The sequence below is a fragment of the Oncorhynchus mykiss genome, chromosome 2, assembly GCF_013265735.2.
Source record: "Oncorhynchus mykiss isolate Arlee chromosome 2, USDA_OmykA_1.1, whole genome shotgun sequence".
NCBI classification, from domain to species: Eukaryota; Metazoa; Chordata; class Actinopteri; order Salmoniformes; family Salmonidae; genus Oncorhynchus; species Oncorhynchus mykiss.
This window is the reverse complement of record NC_048566.1, coordinates 76,452,892-76,474,315: the sequence shown is the minus strand read 5'-3', so window position 1 is coordinate 76,474,315 and position 21,424 is coordinate 76,452,892. Positions and strand designations below refer to the sequence as shown.

Genomic DNA, 21,424 nt, shown 5'->3' with positions numbered 1-21,424 from the left:
TTGATTTTTGTTAAGGTAACTTCATGTGTCAAAACAAACTCATCTGCAAGAACTACAGCTTTCTCAAGAGTGAGATCCTTGTGCTCCTAAATGTAGGTTGCAACCTTTTTGTGAAGGCAATTCTTGAACTGTTCTAGAAGTATGAGTCTTTAAATCCTCATGGTCCTTCTTGGCCTCTTGAGAACCACACCACTGATAAAAAATACATGCTTGTTGCCTTGCGAATTCAACATGGCTTTGTGATTCTGTCTTTTGTCATTTCCAGAACTGTTGTCTCTGTGCCTCTGGGACCAACTCGTAAGCCTGAAGAATAACGGCTTTAACAGTGTACATAATCTGAACTCTGGTCAAGAGATAAAGCAGAGTACACTTTGAGCCTTTCCCACAAGAACACTTTGGAGGAGCAGTGACCAAATATCTCCCGGCCATTTTAGGTGTGGCAATCTGCTCAAACCGAGTAAAATATACATCCACCTCTTTTTCGTTGAAAGGCGGTACAAGCCAGCTGTTCCAACCAAGATCAAACTCTGAGTGTCACGTTCTAACCTTAGTTCCTTTGTTTTAGTATGGTCAGGGCGTGAGTTGGGGTGGGCAGTCTGTTTGTTTTTCTTTGTGGGTTTTTGAGTTCGGCCTAGTATGGTTCTCAATCTGAGGCAGCTGTCAATTGTTGTCCCTGATTGAGAATCATACTTAGGTAGCCTGGGTTTCACTTTTGGTTTGTGGGGGTTTGTTTCTGTGTGAGTGCTTGGGCCACACGGTACTGTTTCGGTATTGGTAAATTCACGTTGTCATTTCTTAGTTTAGTGTTCTGAGTTTTAATTAAACATCATCATGAACACTTACCACGCTGCAACTTGGTCCTCCTCTCTATCTCCAGATGACATCCGTTACACTGAGGGTGTAGGATGGCCTGACTGGATTTGGAGTACTTCCAGATCTCCCTTTGTCGCACTTCCATCTCCATCTCTTTCAATCGAATGGCATGTGCATGTTCTTCTTGTTCTAGTGTGTTGTTCTATTGTGTTGTATGTTCTTGTCTTTCCCGGTGCTCTAACTCTAACTTCTGTTGTTCCCATTTTGCCTTTAGTTCTAACTCTCGCAGTTGCACGTATATGGGGTGTACTCTACCAGCCGTAGGACCCTTTTCATCATCCTCACTCTGGAAGGATTTCCTCCTCCACTTAAACTCTTTGACTTCTGTTTTTGGATCGCCAGATGCCACCTTGATGTTATAATGCTTTGAAATGATACGCAGATTCGCCTTTGTACATTTATCTAGCATCTCCCATGTAGGGTTTTCCACAAATGCTTTCAACTTAGTCCATGTATTTTTTTGTTATTAGCCTGTGTTTATGCAAATTTCAAAATGATTCCACCAATCTAATAACCCCTCAAGGTGGATGTCAGTGACAAACTCTACCACAAAATTGTATTTTGAACATTCCAATATCTGAGCACAGCAGAGCTTCAGAGTAGGGGACGAGAGCAACTACCATACTCATGGGAAACAATATCCCGGACGAGCCCCCATTTTATGTTAACCAAATAGTGTCACTCAAACAGGACGGGGAACTAACAAATGACCAACAACCAGAACTAAACCGGTGGGGTTTTAGGAGGGGTTCTGAAAGACACTCATGGGGGTGTCCACTGAAAGTTGACTGGCAACAACAACTGTAACCTAAAAGACACCCACCATGAGCGCCCACTAAATTTGCCTAATAAGAGGCAAGCAAAATAAAAACTTACACCAAACTTAGATAGGATGCTAACCAAAAAAGTGGAGCAAAATGAAATCAGACAAAGGAAGATTTTTTTTCTAGCTATCAAAATAGGGAGTGCCAACTAAAGGGGTTTCCCTCCGCATCTATCAAGACAACTGGAGCACTGGGCCAACCACTCTTCAAAAGCACCTGTGCCAGCATTAACGAAATGGCAACCAGCACAGGTGTAACATATACTAACTAAAGAGGTCACACCAATTGGTGTGCCCTACATGCTCATGATCTATTTGCACTAAAATCCAACCTCAAACCATAAATGGAAAAACCAATGCCTGTACCTTCTTATCCAATGGGTTTTGAGAAGGAGGTGAGGATGTGAGGAATGAAGGAAATGGAATTGAGATTCTCCCCTTGTTTCCTCCATTCCTCACCTCCCTCTCAAAGCACATTGGGGGAGAGGAGGGAATGTTCCTCCCCTCAGGCTCCAATGCACTTTCAAGGAGAAGCAAGGAGTGGAGGAAACAAGGACAGAGGAAGCAAGAATGTGATGTCTGGTGTTCAGGCAGGCAGACAGACAGATGGATAGACAGACAGGCAGGCACGCAAGCACACATTGCTTGAAGAGTTGACTGATTATAATTATTTAATTCTTATTCATATTGTCAATTATTTTTTTGACCGAACCCATTGTATTATATTATTGTATTAAATGATTAAATAAACTATTAAAAAAATATATTGAAATGCAGTTTTTTAGGTTTAGCATGGCTATAAATTATAGAGAAGTTGACTAAAGCACAAACAGACCTCGCTACTAGCCATGACAAAGAAACATGCAGTGTCCACATTTCATGTGATATTTTGAATGACATGTAGATATTTTATTGTTGCTAGGAGTTATGGTCTCAGTGTGAAAATCTTGCCTGTTATTCCTGCATCTACAAATGTGAAGCTGCAAGAAAATCATATTGAATGTATTTCAAACCATTTTGAAATGTTGACCCTTGTGTCACACATTGGCCCCTTTACTTATAGAAAGACTAACATACACAGGACAAATCATAAGAAATAGGGGTATTGTAAAGATTTGGCTATTGTAAAAACATAGCAAGGTGTTGTATGCCATTTCTGCCCCATGCAGCATTGTACTAGATCACCTTTTCTACATGACTTGTCAACTGATACCGTACTGCAATTCATCAGCTTAGTGTATCAACGAAATTCAGATAATGAGTGGAATGTATTGTTATATATGTACCCGACACTATAATTACAAATGGTAGCACATAAAGTGACTCTTCCACTCTCTTCTATTGAAGCACACTGGCTGATGGAGAATTATGACATAATATTTACAGCCACTCCCATACGGAATCTTAATTTGAACATTCTGTTGTTGCAGTATTTTCCTTCATTGCAGGAAATGCAAACTAGTAGTGTATTCAAGATTTAAAAAGGCTACGAAAGTTTGTAATTTCCTCTTTAAAATGTCAGACGTGATTAGCCCTGAAGAGAAATGTATCAACCCATACAAGAAATAAAGATATAAAGAATAAAGAATAAAAATCCACATAATAGTTCACATTTCCTATTGCTGCAGGATTATTTGAAAGAGTGATTTGGTGCAGTGAACAAGTGAATTTTTGAATTTGTTTGTTGTACCCAGTCAATTCTAAATGTTGTTAGAGTTTTGAAAATGTACCAAAGATGTAATAAAGGTTAAGCTTGTACACTTGCAGTTCTGCAGTCTTGTTATATATTGACATAAGTGCAAATGATACTAAAGAGCCATTAACAAGGTTAAGTTAGTCACAATTTTGATGCATTATAATATCACATCTGAAATGTCGCAAATTGTCATGGAAATTCTTAGTCTTTTCGGTGAGCTTAATGGTTTTTATCATTAACTTAATATTCTTCCTATGCTCTGTAACTAGTGACTGTCCAGTGTACCAGGGATGGCCAGTTTGTGGTGGTGGTTGCCAGGGATGCTACTCTGCCCAACCTGGAGCTAGATTCTATCAGCCTGCTGGGGGGGAACGATGCCCACTGCACCCCTGTCGGCATCACTTCTGCTTTTGCCATCTACCAATTCAAAGTCACTGAATGTGGAACTGTCATGACGGTACGTATCAGCTGTATTTGGCTTCAGTCTAAGTACAGGGAGGTAGTTCCTCTCTCCTTCAAAGAATTGGATCACATCATCCATATTAGTTGCAACAATGATCATATCATTGATTGTTTATTCAGGTTTAAAGATGTTGCCGCATTGTGGCAAAAGCGCTTGGTCTAACCTATGATGATTTTGCCTCTTGAAGATGAGCTGTATAAGAGTTGTGTTTATTGCAGGAGGAACCTGGTACTATTTTCTATGAGAACAGGATGTCCTCCTCATATATAGTGGAGATGGGACGCCTCGGCACCATCACCAGGGGCAGCCAATTTAAGTAGGTGATTTAAAATAATAATGATAATAATAACAACAATATCCTAGGGAAGTCTAAAATAAGCTAAAAACTGTCATGTTTTTTTCTGTATATTGGGACAGTTTGGGAATTTTGACAAGACACTGGAGTTAACATAATTTATCTTCTTAAATGTGTAATGGGATCTTTAGTAAAAATAAAATACAATTGTATTTGTCATATACACAGATTACAGCAGGTGTGCTAGCTCCCTCAACATTGCAGTACAATAATAAATATCAATAATAAAGAGTCAAATGGTCGGAGTGGATGGGTGGGAAGATACCAGTAACGTCTAGCAACCAAAAGGTTGTGTGTTCGAATATAATTAGTGCCCAAATTTAGCATTTTAGCTAATTAGCAACTACTTACTACTTTTTAGCTACTTTGCAACTACTTAATATGTTAGCTAACTCTTTTCCTAACCATTACCTGAACTCTTTAACCTAACCCCTAACCTTCTTAACCCCAACACCTAACCACTAGCCTAGTGAATGATGGCCACCTAGCTAATGGTAGTTTTAGCCACCTAGATAGCAAAAACATCAAATGAAATCAAAATTTATTGGTCACATACAGATGCTATTGCGGGTGTAGCAAAATGCTCTTAGCTCCAACAGTGCAGTATTATCTAACAATTCACAACAATACACATCTAAAAGTAAAAGAATGGAATTAAAAAATATATAAATATTAGGATGAGCAATGTCAGAGTGGCATTGACTAAAATACAGTAGAATAGAATACAGTATATACATATGAGATGAGTAACGCAGTATCTAAACATTATTAAAATGACTAGTGTTCCATTATTAAAGTGGCCAGTGATTCCATGTCTATGTGTATAGGGCAGCTGCCTCTAAGGTGCAGGGTTAAGTAACCGGATGGTAGCCGGCTAGTGATGGCTATTTAACAGTCTGATGGCCTTGAGATAGAAGCTGTTTTCAGTCTCTCGGTCCCAGCTTTGATGCACCTATACGAACCTCGCCTTCTGGGTGATAGTGGGGTGAACAGGCTGTGACTCGGGTGGTTGATGCCCTTGATGATAATTTTGGCGTTCCTGTGACATCGGGTGCTTTGGTGTCTTGGAGGGCAGGCAGTGTGCCCCCGGTGATGTGTTGGGCAGACTGGACAGTAGTCAAGGTGCAACAAAACTAGGGCCTGTAGGACCTACCTTGTTGATAGTGTTGTTAATAAGGCGGAGCATCGCTTTATTATAGACAGACTTCTCCCCATCTTAGATACTACTGCATAAATATGTTTTGACCATGACAGTTTACAATCTAGGGTTACTCCAAGCAGTTTAGTCATCTCAACTTGCTCAATTTACACATTATTTATTACAAGATTTATTTGAGGTTTAGGGTTTAGTGAATGTTTTGTTCCAAATACAATGCTTCTGGTTTTAGAAATATTTAGGGCTAACTTATTCCTTGCCACCCACTCTGAAACTAACTGCAGCTCTTTGTTGAGTGTTGCAGTAATTTCAGTCGCTGTAGTAGCTGACGTGTATAGTGTTGAGTAATTCACATAAATAGATACTCTGGCTTTACTCAAAGTTAGTGCATAGGGCCTAAACAGCTACCCTGGGGAATTGCTGATTCTAACTGGATTATATCTGAGAGGCTTCCATTAAAGAACACCCTCTGTGTTCTGTTAGACAAGTAACTCTTTATCCACGTTATAGCAAGGGGTGTAAAGCCATAACACAAGTTTTTCCAGCAGCAGACTATGATCGCTAAAGTCAAAAGCTGTCTAATAAGACAGCCCCCACAATAATTTAATCAATCAATTTCTCTCAGCCAATCATCAGTCATTTGTGTAAGTGCTGTGCTTGTTGAGTGTCCTTCCCTATAAGCATGCTGAAATCATGTTGTCAGTTTGTTTACTGTGAAATAGCATTGTACCTGGTCAAACATAATTTTTTCCAGAAGTTTACCAAGGGTTGGTAACAGGCTGATTGGTCGGCTATTTGAGCCAGTAAAAGGGGCTTTACTATTCTTGGGTAGCGAAATTACTTTAGCTTCCCTCCAGGCCCGAGGGCACACGCTCTCTAGTAGGCTTAAATTGAAGATGTGGCAAATAGGAGTGGCAATATCATCTGCTATTATCCTCAGTAATTTTCCGTCCAGACTGTCAGACCCCAGTGGCTTGTCGTTGTTGATAGACAACAATAATTTTTTCGCCTCTTCCACACAGACTTTACGGAATTAAATTATTGTCTTTCATAATATGGTCCGATATACAGTACTTGGATGTGTAGTGTCAGCGTTTGTTGCTGGCATGTCATCCTTAAGTTTGCTTATCTTGCCAATGAAAGTCATTAAAGTAGTTGGCAACATCAGTGGGCTTTGTGATGAATGAGCCATCTGATTCAATGAATGAAGGAGCTGAGTTCACTTTTTTCCACAAAAGTTAAGGTGCCCCAAAGCTTTTTGCTATCATTCTTTATATAATTGATATTTGTTTCATAGTGTAGTTCATTTTTTATTTAGTTTAATCACATGATTTCTTAATTTGCAGTATGTTTGCCAATTAGTTGGGCTGCCACACTTAATTGCCATAACTTTTGTCTCATCCCTCTCAACCATACAATTTTTAAATTCACATTTTAAAATTCAAATTAACAGTTTTAGTAATTTTCTTAATGGTTGTGTGCTTATTAGTAACTGGAATAAGTAGTTTCATAAATGTGTCAAGTGCAGAATCTGGTTGCTCCTCATTACACACCACAGACCAGCAAATATTCTTTACATCATCAACATATGAATCACTACAAAAGTTATTGTATGACATCTTGCACACTATATTAGGCCCAGCCTTTGGAACTTTGGTTTTCCTGGATATGGCTATTATATTGTGATCATTACATCCTATGGATTTGGATACTGCTTTAAAACAAATATCTGCAGCATTATTAAAGATGTGATCAACACATGTTGATGATTTAATTCCTGTGCTGTTTGCAACTACCCTGGTAGGTTGACTGACAACCTGATCCAGGTTGCAGGCACTGGTTACAGTTTGACGTTTGTCCTGAGTGGCCAGTTTGATAATAGCCAGTCAATATTGAAATCACCAAGAAAGCATTTCATACATATTATCCAGATAGTGACTGTTAACACTTGGTGGTCTATAGTAGCTTCCCACAAGAATGGGCACGCACCCTTGTGTTGAGGATCAGCAAAGTGGAGGTGTTGTTTCCTACCTTCACCACCTGGTGGCGGCCCGTAAGGAAGTCCAGGACCCAGTTTCACAGGGCAGGGTTCAAATCTAGGGCACTGAGCTTAATTATGAGCTTGGAGGTTACTATGGTGTTGAAGGCTGCGCTATAATCAATGAACACCATTTTGACGTAGTTATTCCAATTGTCCGGATGGGATAGGGCAGTGTGCAGTGCGGTAATGATTGCATCGTCTGTGGATCTATTGCGGCGGTAGGCAAATTGAAGTGGGCCTAGGGTGTCAGGTAAAGTAGAGGTGATATGATCCTTAACTAGCCTCTCAAGGCACTGCATGATGACAGAAGTGTGTGCTACAGGGCGATAGCAATTTAGTTCAGTTACCTTTGCTTTCTTGGGTACAGGAACAATGGTGGACATCTTGTTGCAAGTGGGGACAGCAGACTGGGATAGGGAGAGATTGAATATGCCCATAAAAGATTCCAGCCAGCTGGTTTGTGCATGCTCTGAGGATGCGCCTAGGGATGCCGTCTGGGCCGGCAGCCTTGCGAGGGTTAACACGCTTAAATGTCTTACTCGTATCGACCACGGAGAACAAGAGCCCACTGTCCCTGGGAGCGGGCAGGGGCGGTGGCACTGTGTTATCCTCAAAGTGGCTGAAGAAAGTGTTTAGCTTGTCTGGGAGCAAGACGTCGGTATCCGCGATGTGGTTGGTTTTCCCTGGACGGGTACAGTACAGTGGGGCAAAAAAGTATTTAGTCAGCCACCAATTATGCAAGTTCTCCCACTTAAAAAGATGAGAGAGGCCTGTAATTTTCATCATAGGTACACTTCAACTATGACAGACAAAATGAGAGAAAAAAATGTAGGATTTTTAATGAATTTATTTGCAAATTATGGTAGAAAATAAGTATTTGGTCACCTACAAACAAGCTAAATTTCTGGCTCTCACAGACCTGTAACTTCTTTCAGAGGCTCCTCTGTACTCCACTCGTTACCTGTATTAATGGCACCTTTTTGAACTTCTTTACCTGTATTAATGCCACCTGTTTGAACTTGTTATCAGTATAAAAGACACCTGTCCACAACCTCAAACAGTTACACTCCAAACTCCACTATGGCCAAGACCAAAGAGCTGTCAAAGGACACCAAAAACAAAATTGTAGACCTGCACCAGGCTGGGAAGACTGAATCTGCAATAGGTAAGCTGCTTGGTTTGAAGAAATCAACTGTGGGAGCAATTATTAGGAAATGGAAGACATACAAGACCACTGATAATCTCCCTCGATCTGGGGCAAGATCTCACCCCGTGGGGTCAAAATGATCACAAGAACGGTGAGCAAAAATCCCAGAACCAAACGGGGGACCTAGTGAATGACCTGCAGAGAGCTGGGACCAAAGTAACAAAGCCTACCATCAGTAACACACTACGCCGCCAGGGACTCAAATCCTGTAGTGCCAGACGTGTCCCCCTGCTTAAGCCAGTACATGTCCAGGCCCGTCTGAAGTTTGCTAGAGAGCATTTGGATGATCCAGAAGAAGATTGGGAGAATGTCATATGGTCAGATGAAACCAAAATATAACTTTTTGGTAAAAATTCAAATCGTTGTGTTTGGAGGACAAAGAATGCTGAGTTGCATGCAAAGAACACCATACCTACTGTGAAGCATGGGGTGGAAACATCATGCTATGGGGCTGTTTTTCTGCAAAGGGACCAGGACGACTGATCCATGTAAAGGAAAGAATGAATGGGGCCATGTATCGTGAGATTTTGAGTGATAACCTCCTTCCATCAGCAAGGGCATTGAAGATGAAACGTGGCTGGGTCTTTCAGCATGACAGTGATCCCAAACACACCGCCCGGGCAACGAAGGAGTGGCTTCGTAAGAAGCATTTCAAGGTCCTGGAGTGGCCTAGCCAGTCTCCAGATCTCAACCCCATAGAAAATCTTTGGAGGGAGTTGAAAGTCCGTGTTGCCCAGCAACAGCCCCAAAACATCACTGCTCTAGAGGATATCTGCATGGAGGAATGGGCCAAAATACCAGCAACAGTGTGTGAAAACCTTGTGAAGACTTACAGAAAACGTTTGACCTCTGTCATTGCCAACAAAGGGTATATAACAAGTATTGAGATAAACTTTTGTTATTGACCAAATACTTATTTTCCACCATAATTTGCAAATAAATTCATTAAAAATCCTAAAATGTGATTTTCTGGATTTTTTCTTCTCATTTTGTCTGTCATAGTTGAAGTGTACCTATGATGAAAATTACAGGCCTCTCTCATCTTTTTCAGTCGGAGAACTTGCACAATTGGTGGCTGACTAAATACTTTTTTTCCCTACTGTATATGCCTAGAGAGCAATGATTATGTGAAACAGAGTATGTTACAGTCCCCTGATGTCTCTCTGGAAGGAGATCCTCGCCTTGAGCTTTACTGTCCAGAGACTGAACATTAGCGACTAATATACTCGTAAGCGGTGGATGGTGTTCACGCCTCCTTAGTCGGACTAGAAGTCCACTCCGAATAGCTCTTCTCCGCTGGTGGCGTCTTGGAGCAGCCTCTGGGATAAGTTCAATTGCCTTGGGGGGTATGAACAAAGGATCCAATTCGGGAAAGTCGTATTCCTGGCTGCTCTGAAATCCAAAAGTTACTTCCATGTAATATGTAATAACACAAAAAAACGTTCTCGGCTGATAATGTAAGAAATAACACACACAAAAACTAAATACTGCAAAGTTGCTTTGGAACTAGAAGCACTAGAAGCAGAGCTGCCATGTCTGTCGGCGCCATCTTGGAATTTGTAGCAAATCATACAAATTATAATTCAGAGCATATCTTATGAAACGGATGATGGACATCCACAAACTAATACCAAACACAAAACATATACTAATTTGAGTGTCCTGGATATTTGTTTACTATGTTACGTCTACCCCTGATTCAAGGTTAGTGAGTGAGTGAGTGTCTCTGTCTGTCTAAAATGGATGGTAGATATGGTGTATCACATTTAACAAACCAAACATTAAAATACCATTATAGAAGGCAAAGTAAAAACCCAAACTGGTCCGTGCATAAATACCGGTGTACGGTATACCACCCAGCCATAGGCTACCTTGTACTTCATGTTTGAGTTTTTGCTTGTAAGCAGGAATCAGGAGGATATCGATATGGTCCGATTTGCTAAATGGAGGGTGGGGGAAAGCTTTGTATGCATCTCTGTGTGTGGAGTAAAGCTGATTTATCCCTCTAGTTGCACAGGTGACATGCTGGTATAAATTAGGTAAAACAAATTTAAGTTTTCCTGTATTAACCTTTTACTGCAGTCGGCTAAATCAGGGTCTGTGATAAGGTGCGTCTCGGTGAGAGGTGTAGGAGTCAGACGCAGGAGAGCAGGGATTTCTAAGAAGCGTGTTTAATATATATATATATAGTCCACCAATACAAAAATGGCACAGACAAAAATCCAAAACTAGCTCTCGAATGATCAGAAACTCGTGCCAACACACGGAGGAACAACCACAGTTCCGACACTTACATACACGTGCCTAAATAGTGAAAGCAATACAGAAACTCGTGCAAAACACACGGAGGAACAAACTCAGTTCCGAAACTTAACTACACGTGCGTGATAGTGAAAACAATAAACATCAAAGATAACTGTTTGACATTTCGGAAGATTTCGGAAGATTTTTTGCATGTTTTTTAAATGTTTATCCAATATGAAATTATGAAAAGTATTTATAACATTCCACCCATGAGGCCACTAGAACATTTGACTGCAGGAAAGGACAACAATCACCGGCCACTAAGAGCACCGTCTCTGGATTAGCATTTTCTTGTTTACTTATGGCCTTATACAGCTCGTTGAGTGCTGTCTTAGTGCCAGCATCGGTTTGTTGTGGTAAATAGACAGCAATGAAAAATACAGATGAAAACTCTCTTATTAAATAGTATGGTCTCATGCTTATCATGAGGTATTCTAACTCAGGTGAGCAGAAACTCGAGACTTCCTTAATGTTAGAGATCACGCACCTGCTTTTTTCAATGAAGAGACAAACATCACCCCAGCTACTCCTCCTCAAACTTACTAGGTTCAGTCCTGCCGATGCATAGAAAGATGTATTGTATATTATCCATGTCCTTCTTCACCCTTGAATCTGAGAAACATTGTATATTACAGTTCTTAAATGTTCCGTTGATAGGATAGTCTCGAACGGAGCTCGTCCAGCTTATTGTCCAGCGATTGCACATTCGGCAATAGAACAGAGTGTAGAGGCGATTTACCATTCACCGACGTAGTCTCACCAGGGTGCCCATATATCTGGCGTCTACAGTGCCATCTTTGCCTCCTTCGAGTGTTGGGGATTAGGGCCTGGTCCGGGATAATCAATATTTATTTTGCCTCTGACGTCCAAATCGAGGTTAGTGATAGATGTTCTGATGTCCAGAAGCTTTTTTTCAGTCATTGGAAACGATGGTCAAAACATGCTATACCAAAAAGGTTAAGATCAGTGCAAAAAAATACACATACACAAAATAGCACAATTTGTCAGGAGCCTGGAATACGGCCGCCATTCCCTCCAGCGCCATTCCATTAAATGACATATAGGCAAGCCAAAACGCCTCCTAAACCTTAAACCTTAATCCATGTCTGAGGACATCGGGAGATGACGTGGAAACCGTCCACTAGGGGCTACAGTTAGAGCTGTTACCTTCAACTAGATTTCAGTTTTGTTAGGGTGTTATGGATGGGGATGGTGAATAGGCATAAGCATCTGCCTCTGTTTCGCTTTTTAGATTTTTGTTTTTTTAGCCTATACCAAACCTTAACCCTTAACCATTTGGAGTTAATGCCTAGCCTTAAGATTTCGATGTTAATGCCTAAACTTTACATTAAACACTTCAAAATTTGATGTTTGCAACAACTTTGAAATGTGATGTTTGAGAAACATGGATTAATGTCTATTTCTGACGTGAGACTGTGAGAGCTAGTTTCCTTATATGGCCGGATTTGAAGTTGAGATGTCAAGATGTCTGACCACACTCCCTTTATTCCCAGTCTAATATTCCAGTGCAGATATAGGGGCACCGTGATTGAGGCTCTTGTGATTGAGGTGAAGCAGGTGCCTCCCCCAATTCTTCTACCAGCTCCTGGACCCCTCAGAGTTGAGCTCAGACTGGCCAATGGAATATGCCTCACCAAGGGATGTAAGGAAGGCAAGTGGCACTATATTCATTGATTAGTTTGTTGGATTAATAAATGGGCGTATTAATGAATCTTTCCTCTTTTGAAACAGAGGAGGCGGCCTACACCTCTTACTACACGGAGGCAGACTACCCTGTCACCAAGTTCCTCAGGGATCCCGTGTACGCTGAGGTTCGCATCCTGGAGAGGACAGATCCCAACATTGTGCTGACCCTGGGTCGCTGCTGGGCCACCACAAACCCCGACCCTCTCAGCCTACCCCAGTGGAACCTTATCATTTCTGGGTAAATATCTGAATAAGTAGAAGTTGTAAAAATGTTTAACTGTACGTCCAATTTCTTTTATACCATTTATTGTAAAGATGAGGAAAACGTTCAGCAGCTCTAGGAGAACTTCACTTCAACGCAGACAGACACTTGAATGACCATGGCGTTGTCTGTCTGTCTACTGTATGTCTCTCTCTCGCTCGCTCTCTCTGTGTCTGTCTCTCTTTCTTTCTTTGTATCTTTAGATGTCCGTACAAGGATGACCGTTACCTGACCATGCCCATCCCTGTGGAAGCCTCCTCTGGTCTGTCCTTCCCAACCCACTACAGGCGCTTCGTCCTCAAGATGTTCACCTTTGTGGATTCGACATCTATGTCCCCCCTGAGGGAGAGGGTATGACCATAGAAATACATATATAGTACCAGTCAAAAGTTTGGACACACCTACTCATTCAAGGGTTTTTCTTAATTCTTTACTATTTTCTACATTGTAGAATAATAGTGAAGACATCAAAACTATGGAATAACACATATGGAATCATGTAGTAACCAAAAAAGTGTTTAGATTCTTCAAAGTAGGCACCCTTTGCCTTGATGACAGCTTTCCACACTCTTGGCATTCTCTTAACCAGCTTCACCTGGAATGCTTTTCCAACAGTCTTGAATGAGTTCCCACATATGTTGAGCACCTGTTGGCTGCTTTTCCTTCACTCCGTGGTCCAACTAATCCCAAACCATCTCAATTGGGTTGAGGTTGGGTGATTGTGGAGGCCAGGTCATCTGATGCAGCACTCCATCACTCTCCTTCTTGGTCAAATTTCCCTTACACAGCCTGGAGGTGTGTTGAAAAACAAATGGTAGTCTGACTAAGCTCAAACCAGATAGAATGGCTTATCGCTGCAGAATGCTGTGGTAACCATGCTGGTTAAGTGTGCCTTAAATTCTAAATAAATCACTGACAGTGTCACCAGCAAATCACCCCCACACCATCACACCTCCTCCTCCATGCTTCATGGTGGGAACCCCACATGCGGAGATCATCCGTTCACCTACTCTGTGTCTCAAGACACGGCAGTTGAAACCAAAAATCTAAAATTTGAACTCTTGAATTTGAACTTTTAACAAGGCACACCTGTTAATTGAAAAGCATTCCACACATACCTCATGAAGCTGGATGAGAGAATGCCAAGTGTGTGCAAAGCTGTCAAGGCAAAGGGTGTCTACTTTGAAGAATCTTAAATATATTTGGATTTGTTTAACATTTTTGGGGTGAATACATTATTCGATATGGGATTCACCTGACAGACACTCTAAATGTGACCACCACACGCAGAAGATGATGCCCCCATTCCGCCCACTAATTGGGCTTCTTTTGCACATTATGTGTTGTTTATGTGGGGGGGATGCTGTAAATCAAAATTACTCTATGTGTTCTAAAAGATGAGACATTGAGAATTATAATAAATCCTGCTTTAATCCATCAGCAAAATTGTCACGGGGGAAAGGGGGACATGAACAGGTTGATTCATCCGCTCATTTTTATTTACATTTAGGGACATTTGGGTCCAACTCGAAGTCAAGCCCCTCCCTCTCATCCTAATGGCAAAATTTTGAAGAATACCCTGCATGAGAGGAGCTATAAAACAGCACATTTCTTATCTTTGCCCCATGGCAAAATGTGTAGAATTGTAGGAAATTAGCTTTAAACTGCATCATTTTTTCTCAGACTCATGACAAAGTCTAGAATAGCATTATAAACTCAACATTTTCTCTCCGCCCCATTGCAAAATGTGTTGAAATGCAGGAATCTAGCTGTTTTCCTAAAGAAAACATGTTTGGGGGGACTTCCATTTATCCTTCCACTTAAGCCGTGTTTTCAAATTATCTCTCCCTATAACCCACAACAGAGGCATAATAATGTCAAACTGTGTAGAATTGCAGGTAATATATTTTAAAATGTCAAAAACATTTCCGGGGGAGGACCCGCCCTTTACATTTCCATATTATAAAAATCATGTTACAGTATCAATGTTTATGATCGCTATGTGTATCATACCCAGGGCTGTTCTGAACAGAATTAGCCTATTTTTGTGGCATTGTCCAGAAGACTCATCTGAATGCACTCATGACTCCATTCTATGTGCACCAAAATGACTTTCTGTTTCTTTGAAGTTCTTTGTGAAAAACTAACACTGTAAAATCATATTTTATTACTTAGCTAGTTATTTTGACAACAGAATAAGCTTTTAAATGATGTACTCCCGACCCTGAATGAGATTTATAATGGACCATTTGTTAATTGCGTAAACAACAAAGAGTAGTTGTTTTATGGTTGGGATGCAGGGCTGTTTTCCAAATAGAACTACAAGTGCGCTTGCTTCAGTTCCTCAATGGCAGCGCTTGGAGAGCAAAAAAAGCTCCAAATAGTTAAAAGCTCTTTCCTTCATAAAAGTGCATTGAAATGACTGGTACCACTTGAAGACACCAGTTAGACCCCTCACTAAAACGCTTCAATTTTTTTGTCTTATGTTGCACTTAATAGTTTTCCTGGAAAAATTGGACTATGTTATTGAATGTATACAGAGTATTTCCAGATTTCTTTATCAACAGATGCTGCGAAAAGTACAGTTAATGTAAAATGCAAATGAGATCAACAGTGTAATGTTTGGATTGAGGCTTGTCTTGTGTCAGGTGAACTGTTGTGTCCTCAACTTTGTTGGATCATTTCCCCCTAATCCCCATAAGTGATCGACTTCAATTGCTACCATTGTTATGCATATTCTTCTCATATTTCTTAGGCCAATTTCCACGAGTGTAAATGGTTGATTCTGTGGGTATGACTGTGTTTTAATTCTGCTGAATAAGATAGTTGGAACAACTCCATTGATGTTCTTGATTACCATGCTAACACTGTTTATTAAATGCATTCAATTAAAATGCACAAAATAGAAAAAGTAATTTATGCAAACATATTTTTCAGTGCCGCTTTTTTTAGCTGTCCTATTACATTTGGTATTACTTTCTGGTAATTACTCAATGATTTAACATAATTATTTTTGCTTGCTTCTTGGTCACAATTGGTACTTTCTAGCAGTATAGTTTGTATAAATATGAAACTATTATACATTGTTCTTGGGTAATAATTATCTAAATACATAAGTATTACCTCCTTAAAAAACATTTTAATGTAATATCTCTTGCAGATGTTCATCCATTGTAATACAGATTTGTGCCAGCCATACCAGGAAAACTGGTACTGTGTACCAAGATGCTTCAGAACGAGTGAGTTACGTTTTCTCAGTTAGGCTGCATTCCATTACAGAAAATGGTTTCCTTCCCCTCTACCCTTCCCTACAGTTTAAGTCTCGTCCCTCTCTGCAACTGACCACATACAATTTCCTTTCCAGGGAGACACATTGCCGATGCAGTTCAGAAGACCACCAGAAGCGAGTCTACTTTGGTTTCCAGTGGCGAACTGATCCTGACTCAAGCAAGCCCACCAACTAGAATATTGGTTGACTAAATACCAGCACTTTGCAGGCCATTGGCCAGTGGATAAATTGGTCCACTTTGCGGTTGATTTAATGGAATTAAATTGTTCCCCAAAAGCCCCTGACCAAATTGATATTTGGTGAGGCTGTTTTTCACACCTTTAGCGAAATATCTTGCATGGAAGTCTATGCATTATAATGTTTACAGGATGATAAAGGAATGTTGAGACAAGTTGGAATGTTCACATGCTCATTGAAAATGACTGTATCAAACAACAATGGAACATTCTATTGGATGGGTTTTAGTTAATGTTACAAATAACATAACTACATATTTGTTTTGCGGAAATTGGTCATACTGGGAAATAATACAAGTCCAAGAGATCCAAATCTGGTAGCATATTGATTTATTTGCCACCTGTAATAGTCTGTTGTATAGCGGTGCTCAGCATGCTAAAATTAAAGGTGTGCTCTGTCATTTGTTGAGCAAGTTAACACAAAGACATACAGATGAAGGATATTAATTTGAATACCTTATTGTTGAAGGACGTTTTCTGCACAGCAGTAAATGCAAACTTGTAGTGTATTCAAGGTTTAAAAAGATTTGGCCTTACTAAAAATGCATCAACTCCAACAAAAATATAAATTAATTATAATCCACACAATAATTGACATGTTCTGTTGCAGGATTATTTTCTTGCTGTGAGAAACTGGGCAAATGATCTCTAAAAAGGAAGATTGGTGATTTTAATCTATTCGATCCCTGACCATCAAGATGAAAGTTATGCTCTCTAACCTTACAAGTTATTTAATGAAATATGTTCCCTAATAATTTCATAGACATTAGTTAAGTGGCTGGTTGACACATTTTATAGAATCTATGCTATTGTTAATTAGAAAAAAATCCAGCCTTTTAGCAATTGGGCCATTGCTGATGCCCTCGACAACCCTCAGCAGCCACAACTAATACATATTTTACATTAACAGTGTAACCATCTATAAAGGCCGTGAAGTAGTGGCGTCAAGTGATATACGTTATATTGATGAATATAAAATATACAGTTGAAGTCGGAAGTTTACATACACTTAGGTTGGAGTCATTAAAACTCGTTTTTCAACCACTCCACAAATTTCTTGTTAACAAACTATAGTTTTGGCAAGTCGGTTAGGACATATGCTTTGTGCATGACACAAGTCATTTTTCCAACAATTGCTTTACAGTTAAATTATTTCACTTATAATTCACTGTATCACAATTCCAGTGGGTCAGAAGTTTACATACAATAAGTTGACTGTGCCTTTAAACAGCTTGGTAAATCAAATTTTATTAGTCACATGTGCCGAATACAACAGGTGTAGTAGACCTTAGTGAAATGCTTACTTACGAGCCCCTAACAAACAGCACAGTTTAAAAAAAATACAGATAAGAATTAGAGATAAGTAGCAAGTAATTAAAGAGCAACATAAAAAAAATAACATACACAGGGGGGTGCCGGTACAGAGTCAATGTGTGGGGGCACCAGTTAGTTGAGGTAGTATGTACATGTAGGTAGAGTTATTAAAGTGACTATGCATAGATGACAGAGAGTGGCAGTGGTGTGGAGGAGGGGGGAGCAACGCATTTGAATTGATGTTCATTTCTTGGGGGTAGAAGCGGTTTAGAAGCCCCTTGGACCCCTCACATAGGTGTTCCTTTAGTCCAGGTGGGAAAGGGCAGTGTGGAGTGCAATAGAGATTGCATCATCTGTGGATTTGTTGTGGCAGTATGCAAATTGGAGTGGGTCTAGGGTTTCTGGGATGATGGTGTTGATGTGAGCCATGACCAGCCTTTCAAAGCACTTCATGGCTACAGACATGAGTGCTACGGGTCGGCAGTCATTTAGGCAGGTTTCCTTAGTGTTCTTCGGCACAGGCACTATGGTGGTCTTCTTAAAACATGTTGGTATTAGACTCGGACAGGGAGAGGTTGAAAATGTCAGTGAAGACACTTGCTAGTTGGTCAGCGCATGCTTGCAGTACACGTCCTGGTAATCCGTCTGGCCCTGCGGCCTTGTGAATGTTAACTTGTCTAAAGGTCTTACTCACATCGGCTGTGGAGAGCGTGATCACAATCTACCGGTACAGCTGGTGCTCTAATGCATGTTTCAGTGTTATTTACCTCGAAGCGAGCATAGAAGTAGTTTATCTCATCTGGTAGGCTTGTGTCACTGGGCAGCTCTCGGCTGTGCTTCCCTTTGTAGTCTGTAATGGTTTGCAAGCCCTGCCACATCCAACGAGCGTCAGAGCCAGTGTAGGTCAACTCAATCTTCGTATTGACGCTTTGCCTGTTTGATGGTTCGTCGGACGGTATAGCAGGATTTCTTATAAGCTTCCGGGTTAGAGTCCCGCCCCTTAAAAGCTGCAGCTCTAGCCTTTAGCTCAGTGCAGATGCTGCCTGTAACCCATGACTTCTGGTTGGAGTATGTACTGTACGTACGGTCACTATGGGGACGACATCATCGATGCACTTATTGATGAGGCCAATGACTGATGTTGTGTACTCCTCAATGCCATCGGAGGAATCCCGGAACTTATTCCAGTCTGTGCTAGCAAAAACAGTCCTGTAGCTTAGCATCTGCTTCATCTGACCACTTTTTTATTGATCTAGTCACTGGTCCTACCTGCTTTAATTTTTGCTTGTAAGCAGGAATCAGGAGGATAGAATTATGGTCAGATTTGCCAAATGGCGGGCGAGGGAGAGCTTTGTATGCATCTCTGTGTGTTGAGTATAGGTGGTCCAGAGTTCTTTTTCCTCTGGTTGCACATTTAACATCCTGATGGAAATTTGGCAAAACATTTTTAAGTTTCCCTGCATTAAAGTCCCCGGCTACAAGGAGCGCCGCCTCTTGGTGAGCGTTTTCTTGTTTGCTTATGGCAGAATATAACACATTCAATGCTATCTTACTGCCAACCTCTGACTGAGGTGGTATGTAAACAGCTATGAAGAATACAGATGAGAACTCTCTCGGTAGGTAGTGTGCTCGAGACTTCCTTAGATATAGTGCACCAGCTGTTTTTTTCTCTCAAAAATACATAGTCCGCCGCTCCTTGTCTTACCAGACGCTGCTGTTCTATCCTGCAGGTACATTGTATAACCAGCCAGCTGTATGATGATATTGTCGTCTTTCAGCCACAACTCCGTGAAGCATAAGATGTTACAGTTTTTAATGTCCCGTTGGTAGTTTCAACTTCTTTGTAACTCGTCGATTTTATTGTCCAAAGATAGCACGTTTGCTAGCAGAATTAAAGGAAGTGGGGGGTTATTCGATCGCCTTAGAATTCACAGAAGGCAGCCCGCTCTTCGGCCCCTGTTTCTCCGCCTCCTCTTCACGCAGATCACGGGGTCGGGGCCTGTTCCCGAGGGAGACGTATATCCGTCGCCTCAGGCTCGTCAAAGTCGTGAAAGAAGAAAAATGATTCTGCTAGTCTGTGGTGAGTAATCGCAGTGCTGATGTCTAGAAGTTATTTTCGGTCATAAGTGACGGTATCGGCAACAATATGTACAAAATAAGTTTTCAAAAATAAGTTGAAAAACGCAGAAAAACATACAAAAAACACAATTGGTTGGGGGCACATAAAACGTCTGCCATCTTGTTGTCATCTTAGCTTGCTACATAACTTCTGTGTGATTGGAAGCACGAGCACCACCAATCAGCCTACACCACTGTGAACACACCTGTCGTTACTATGAAAACTAGCCATGTCTGCAAATGACTGCTGTCTGAACACACACAAATCCAATTTGGTCACTTGTAACTTGATGTTTGGACAGTCAGTATTCCAAAACGGATTTGAAAAACAAAACTGAGCATTAAGGTCTGTAGTGTGAACTAGGCTTTAGAGTGTGATGTTGCAATGTAGTGTATATGAAAGGATTCAAGACTTTAACACTCTAAACTAGGTCATTCGGGCTCTGAATGCTGAGGTGCTGAAAGCCGTAGTATATGAGAACATATACCACAGGTATGACAACATTTATTTGTAATATTCTAATTACATTTGTAAACAGTTTATAATAGCAATAAGGCACTTCGGGAGTTTGTGGTATATGGCCAATATACCACAATTAAGGGCTGTATCCAGACACTCCGCGTTGCACCGTGCGTAAGAACAGCCATTAGCCATGGTATTTTGGCCATATACCACACCTCCTCGGGGCTTATTGCTTAAATATGGCATTTTATTTTACATCATTATAATCAGAACAAACCACAAAGATCCATCTGTGATTTCAACTGTAAAACGGCATCAGGCGCTCCATATTTGAAGTAAAATAATAAATAAGGTAACAATTCAAAGCTTTTAATACCTGTAGTGGCTTCAAATAATGTCCCAACATTCAGGCACTTCCTTTCAGACATGTTTACTAAGACGGTTCCAATGCGTTTCAAGAGAGATAATGTTTTTTGTCACAACAAAAATCACATGTATTACTCACAAAAATGTCCAGAGTGGTCACATAGTTCCATTTGATGATGAATGGTAAAGCAAACATGATTGCCAGCTACGTATTCTGGTAGACAGATTGTAATTGATATTGATGGCAAAAACAAACAAAAAAAAAATGTAAGGTAAAGTAGATGAATAGCTTGAAATCAAAAAGGTAAATCCAAAAGTATAAATGCTCAAATGAAACAATAGAATATGGTTGAAAACTATCACAAGGCAACTTTCTAGCAGCAGGCTCCTTTCACCTATTCTAGTCACTGTTCAACTGATGCGCCATCTTTATTTAACCCTTTAAAAGCTGAAATGTTCAAAGCTAAAAAATGTAAAGCTGAAATGGCTTGTGTCAATAAGAATTCAACCACTTTGTTATAGCAAGCCTAAATAAGTTCAGGAGTAAAAATGTGCTTAAGTCATGTAATAAGTTGCATGGACTCACTATGTGTGCCACAGTGTTTAACATGTTTTTTAAATGACTACTTAGTTTAATGGCTGTGATGGGAAAAAACTGAGGATAGATCAACAACATTGTAGTTAGTCTACAATACAAACCGAATAAAGAGACTGAAAAGAAGGAAACCTGTACAGAATAAAACATATTCCT

The 21,424-nt window shown here is 40.4% G+C and overlaps 1 protein-coding gene across 1 annotated transcript in view; it reads left to right on the top strand.

Annotated features, from left to right (window-relative positions):
- Positions 1 to 16,593, top strand: part of LOC110502016 (zona pellucida sperm-binding protein 4-like) — a 59,112-nt gene extending 42,519 nt beyond the window's left edge. Inside the window, exons 4-10 of the mRNA XM_036955908.1 lie at positions 3,662 to 3,849; positions 4,074 to 4,171; positions 12,433 to 12,590; positions 12,671 to 12,863; positions 13,091 to 13,238; positions 16,048 to 16,126; positions 16,252 to 16,593. Coding sequence (XP_036811803.1) covers positions 3,662 to 3,849; positions 4,074 to 4,171; positions 12,433 to 12,590; positions 12,671 to 12,863; positions 13,091 to 13,238; positions 16,048 to 16,126; positions 16,252 to 16,367 — 980 coding nt within the window. The 3' untranslated portion in view covers positions 16,368 to 16,593. The remainder of the gene's footprint in view (positions 1 to 3,661; positions 3,850 to 4,073; positions 4,172 to 12,432; positions 12,591 to 12,670; positions 12,864 to 13,090; positions 13,239 to 16,047; positions 16,127 to 16,251) is intronic.
- The last annotated feature ends 4,831 nt before the right edge of the window (positions 16,594 to 21,424 follow it).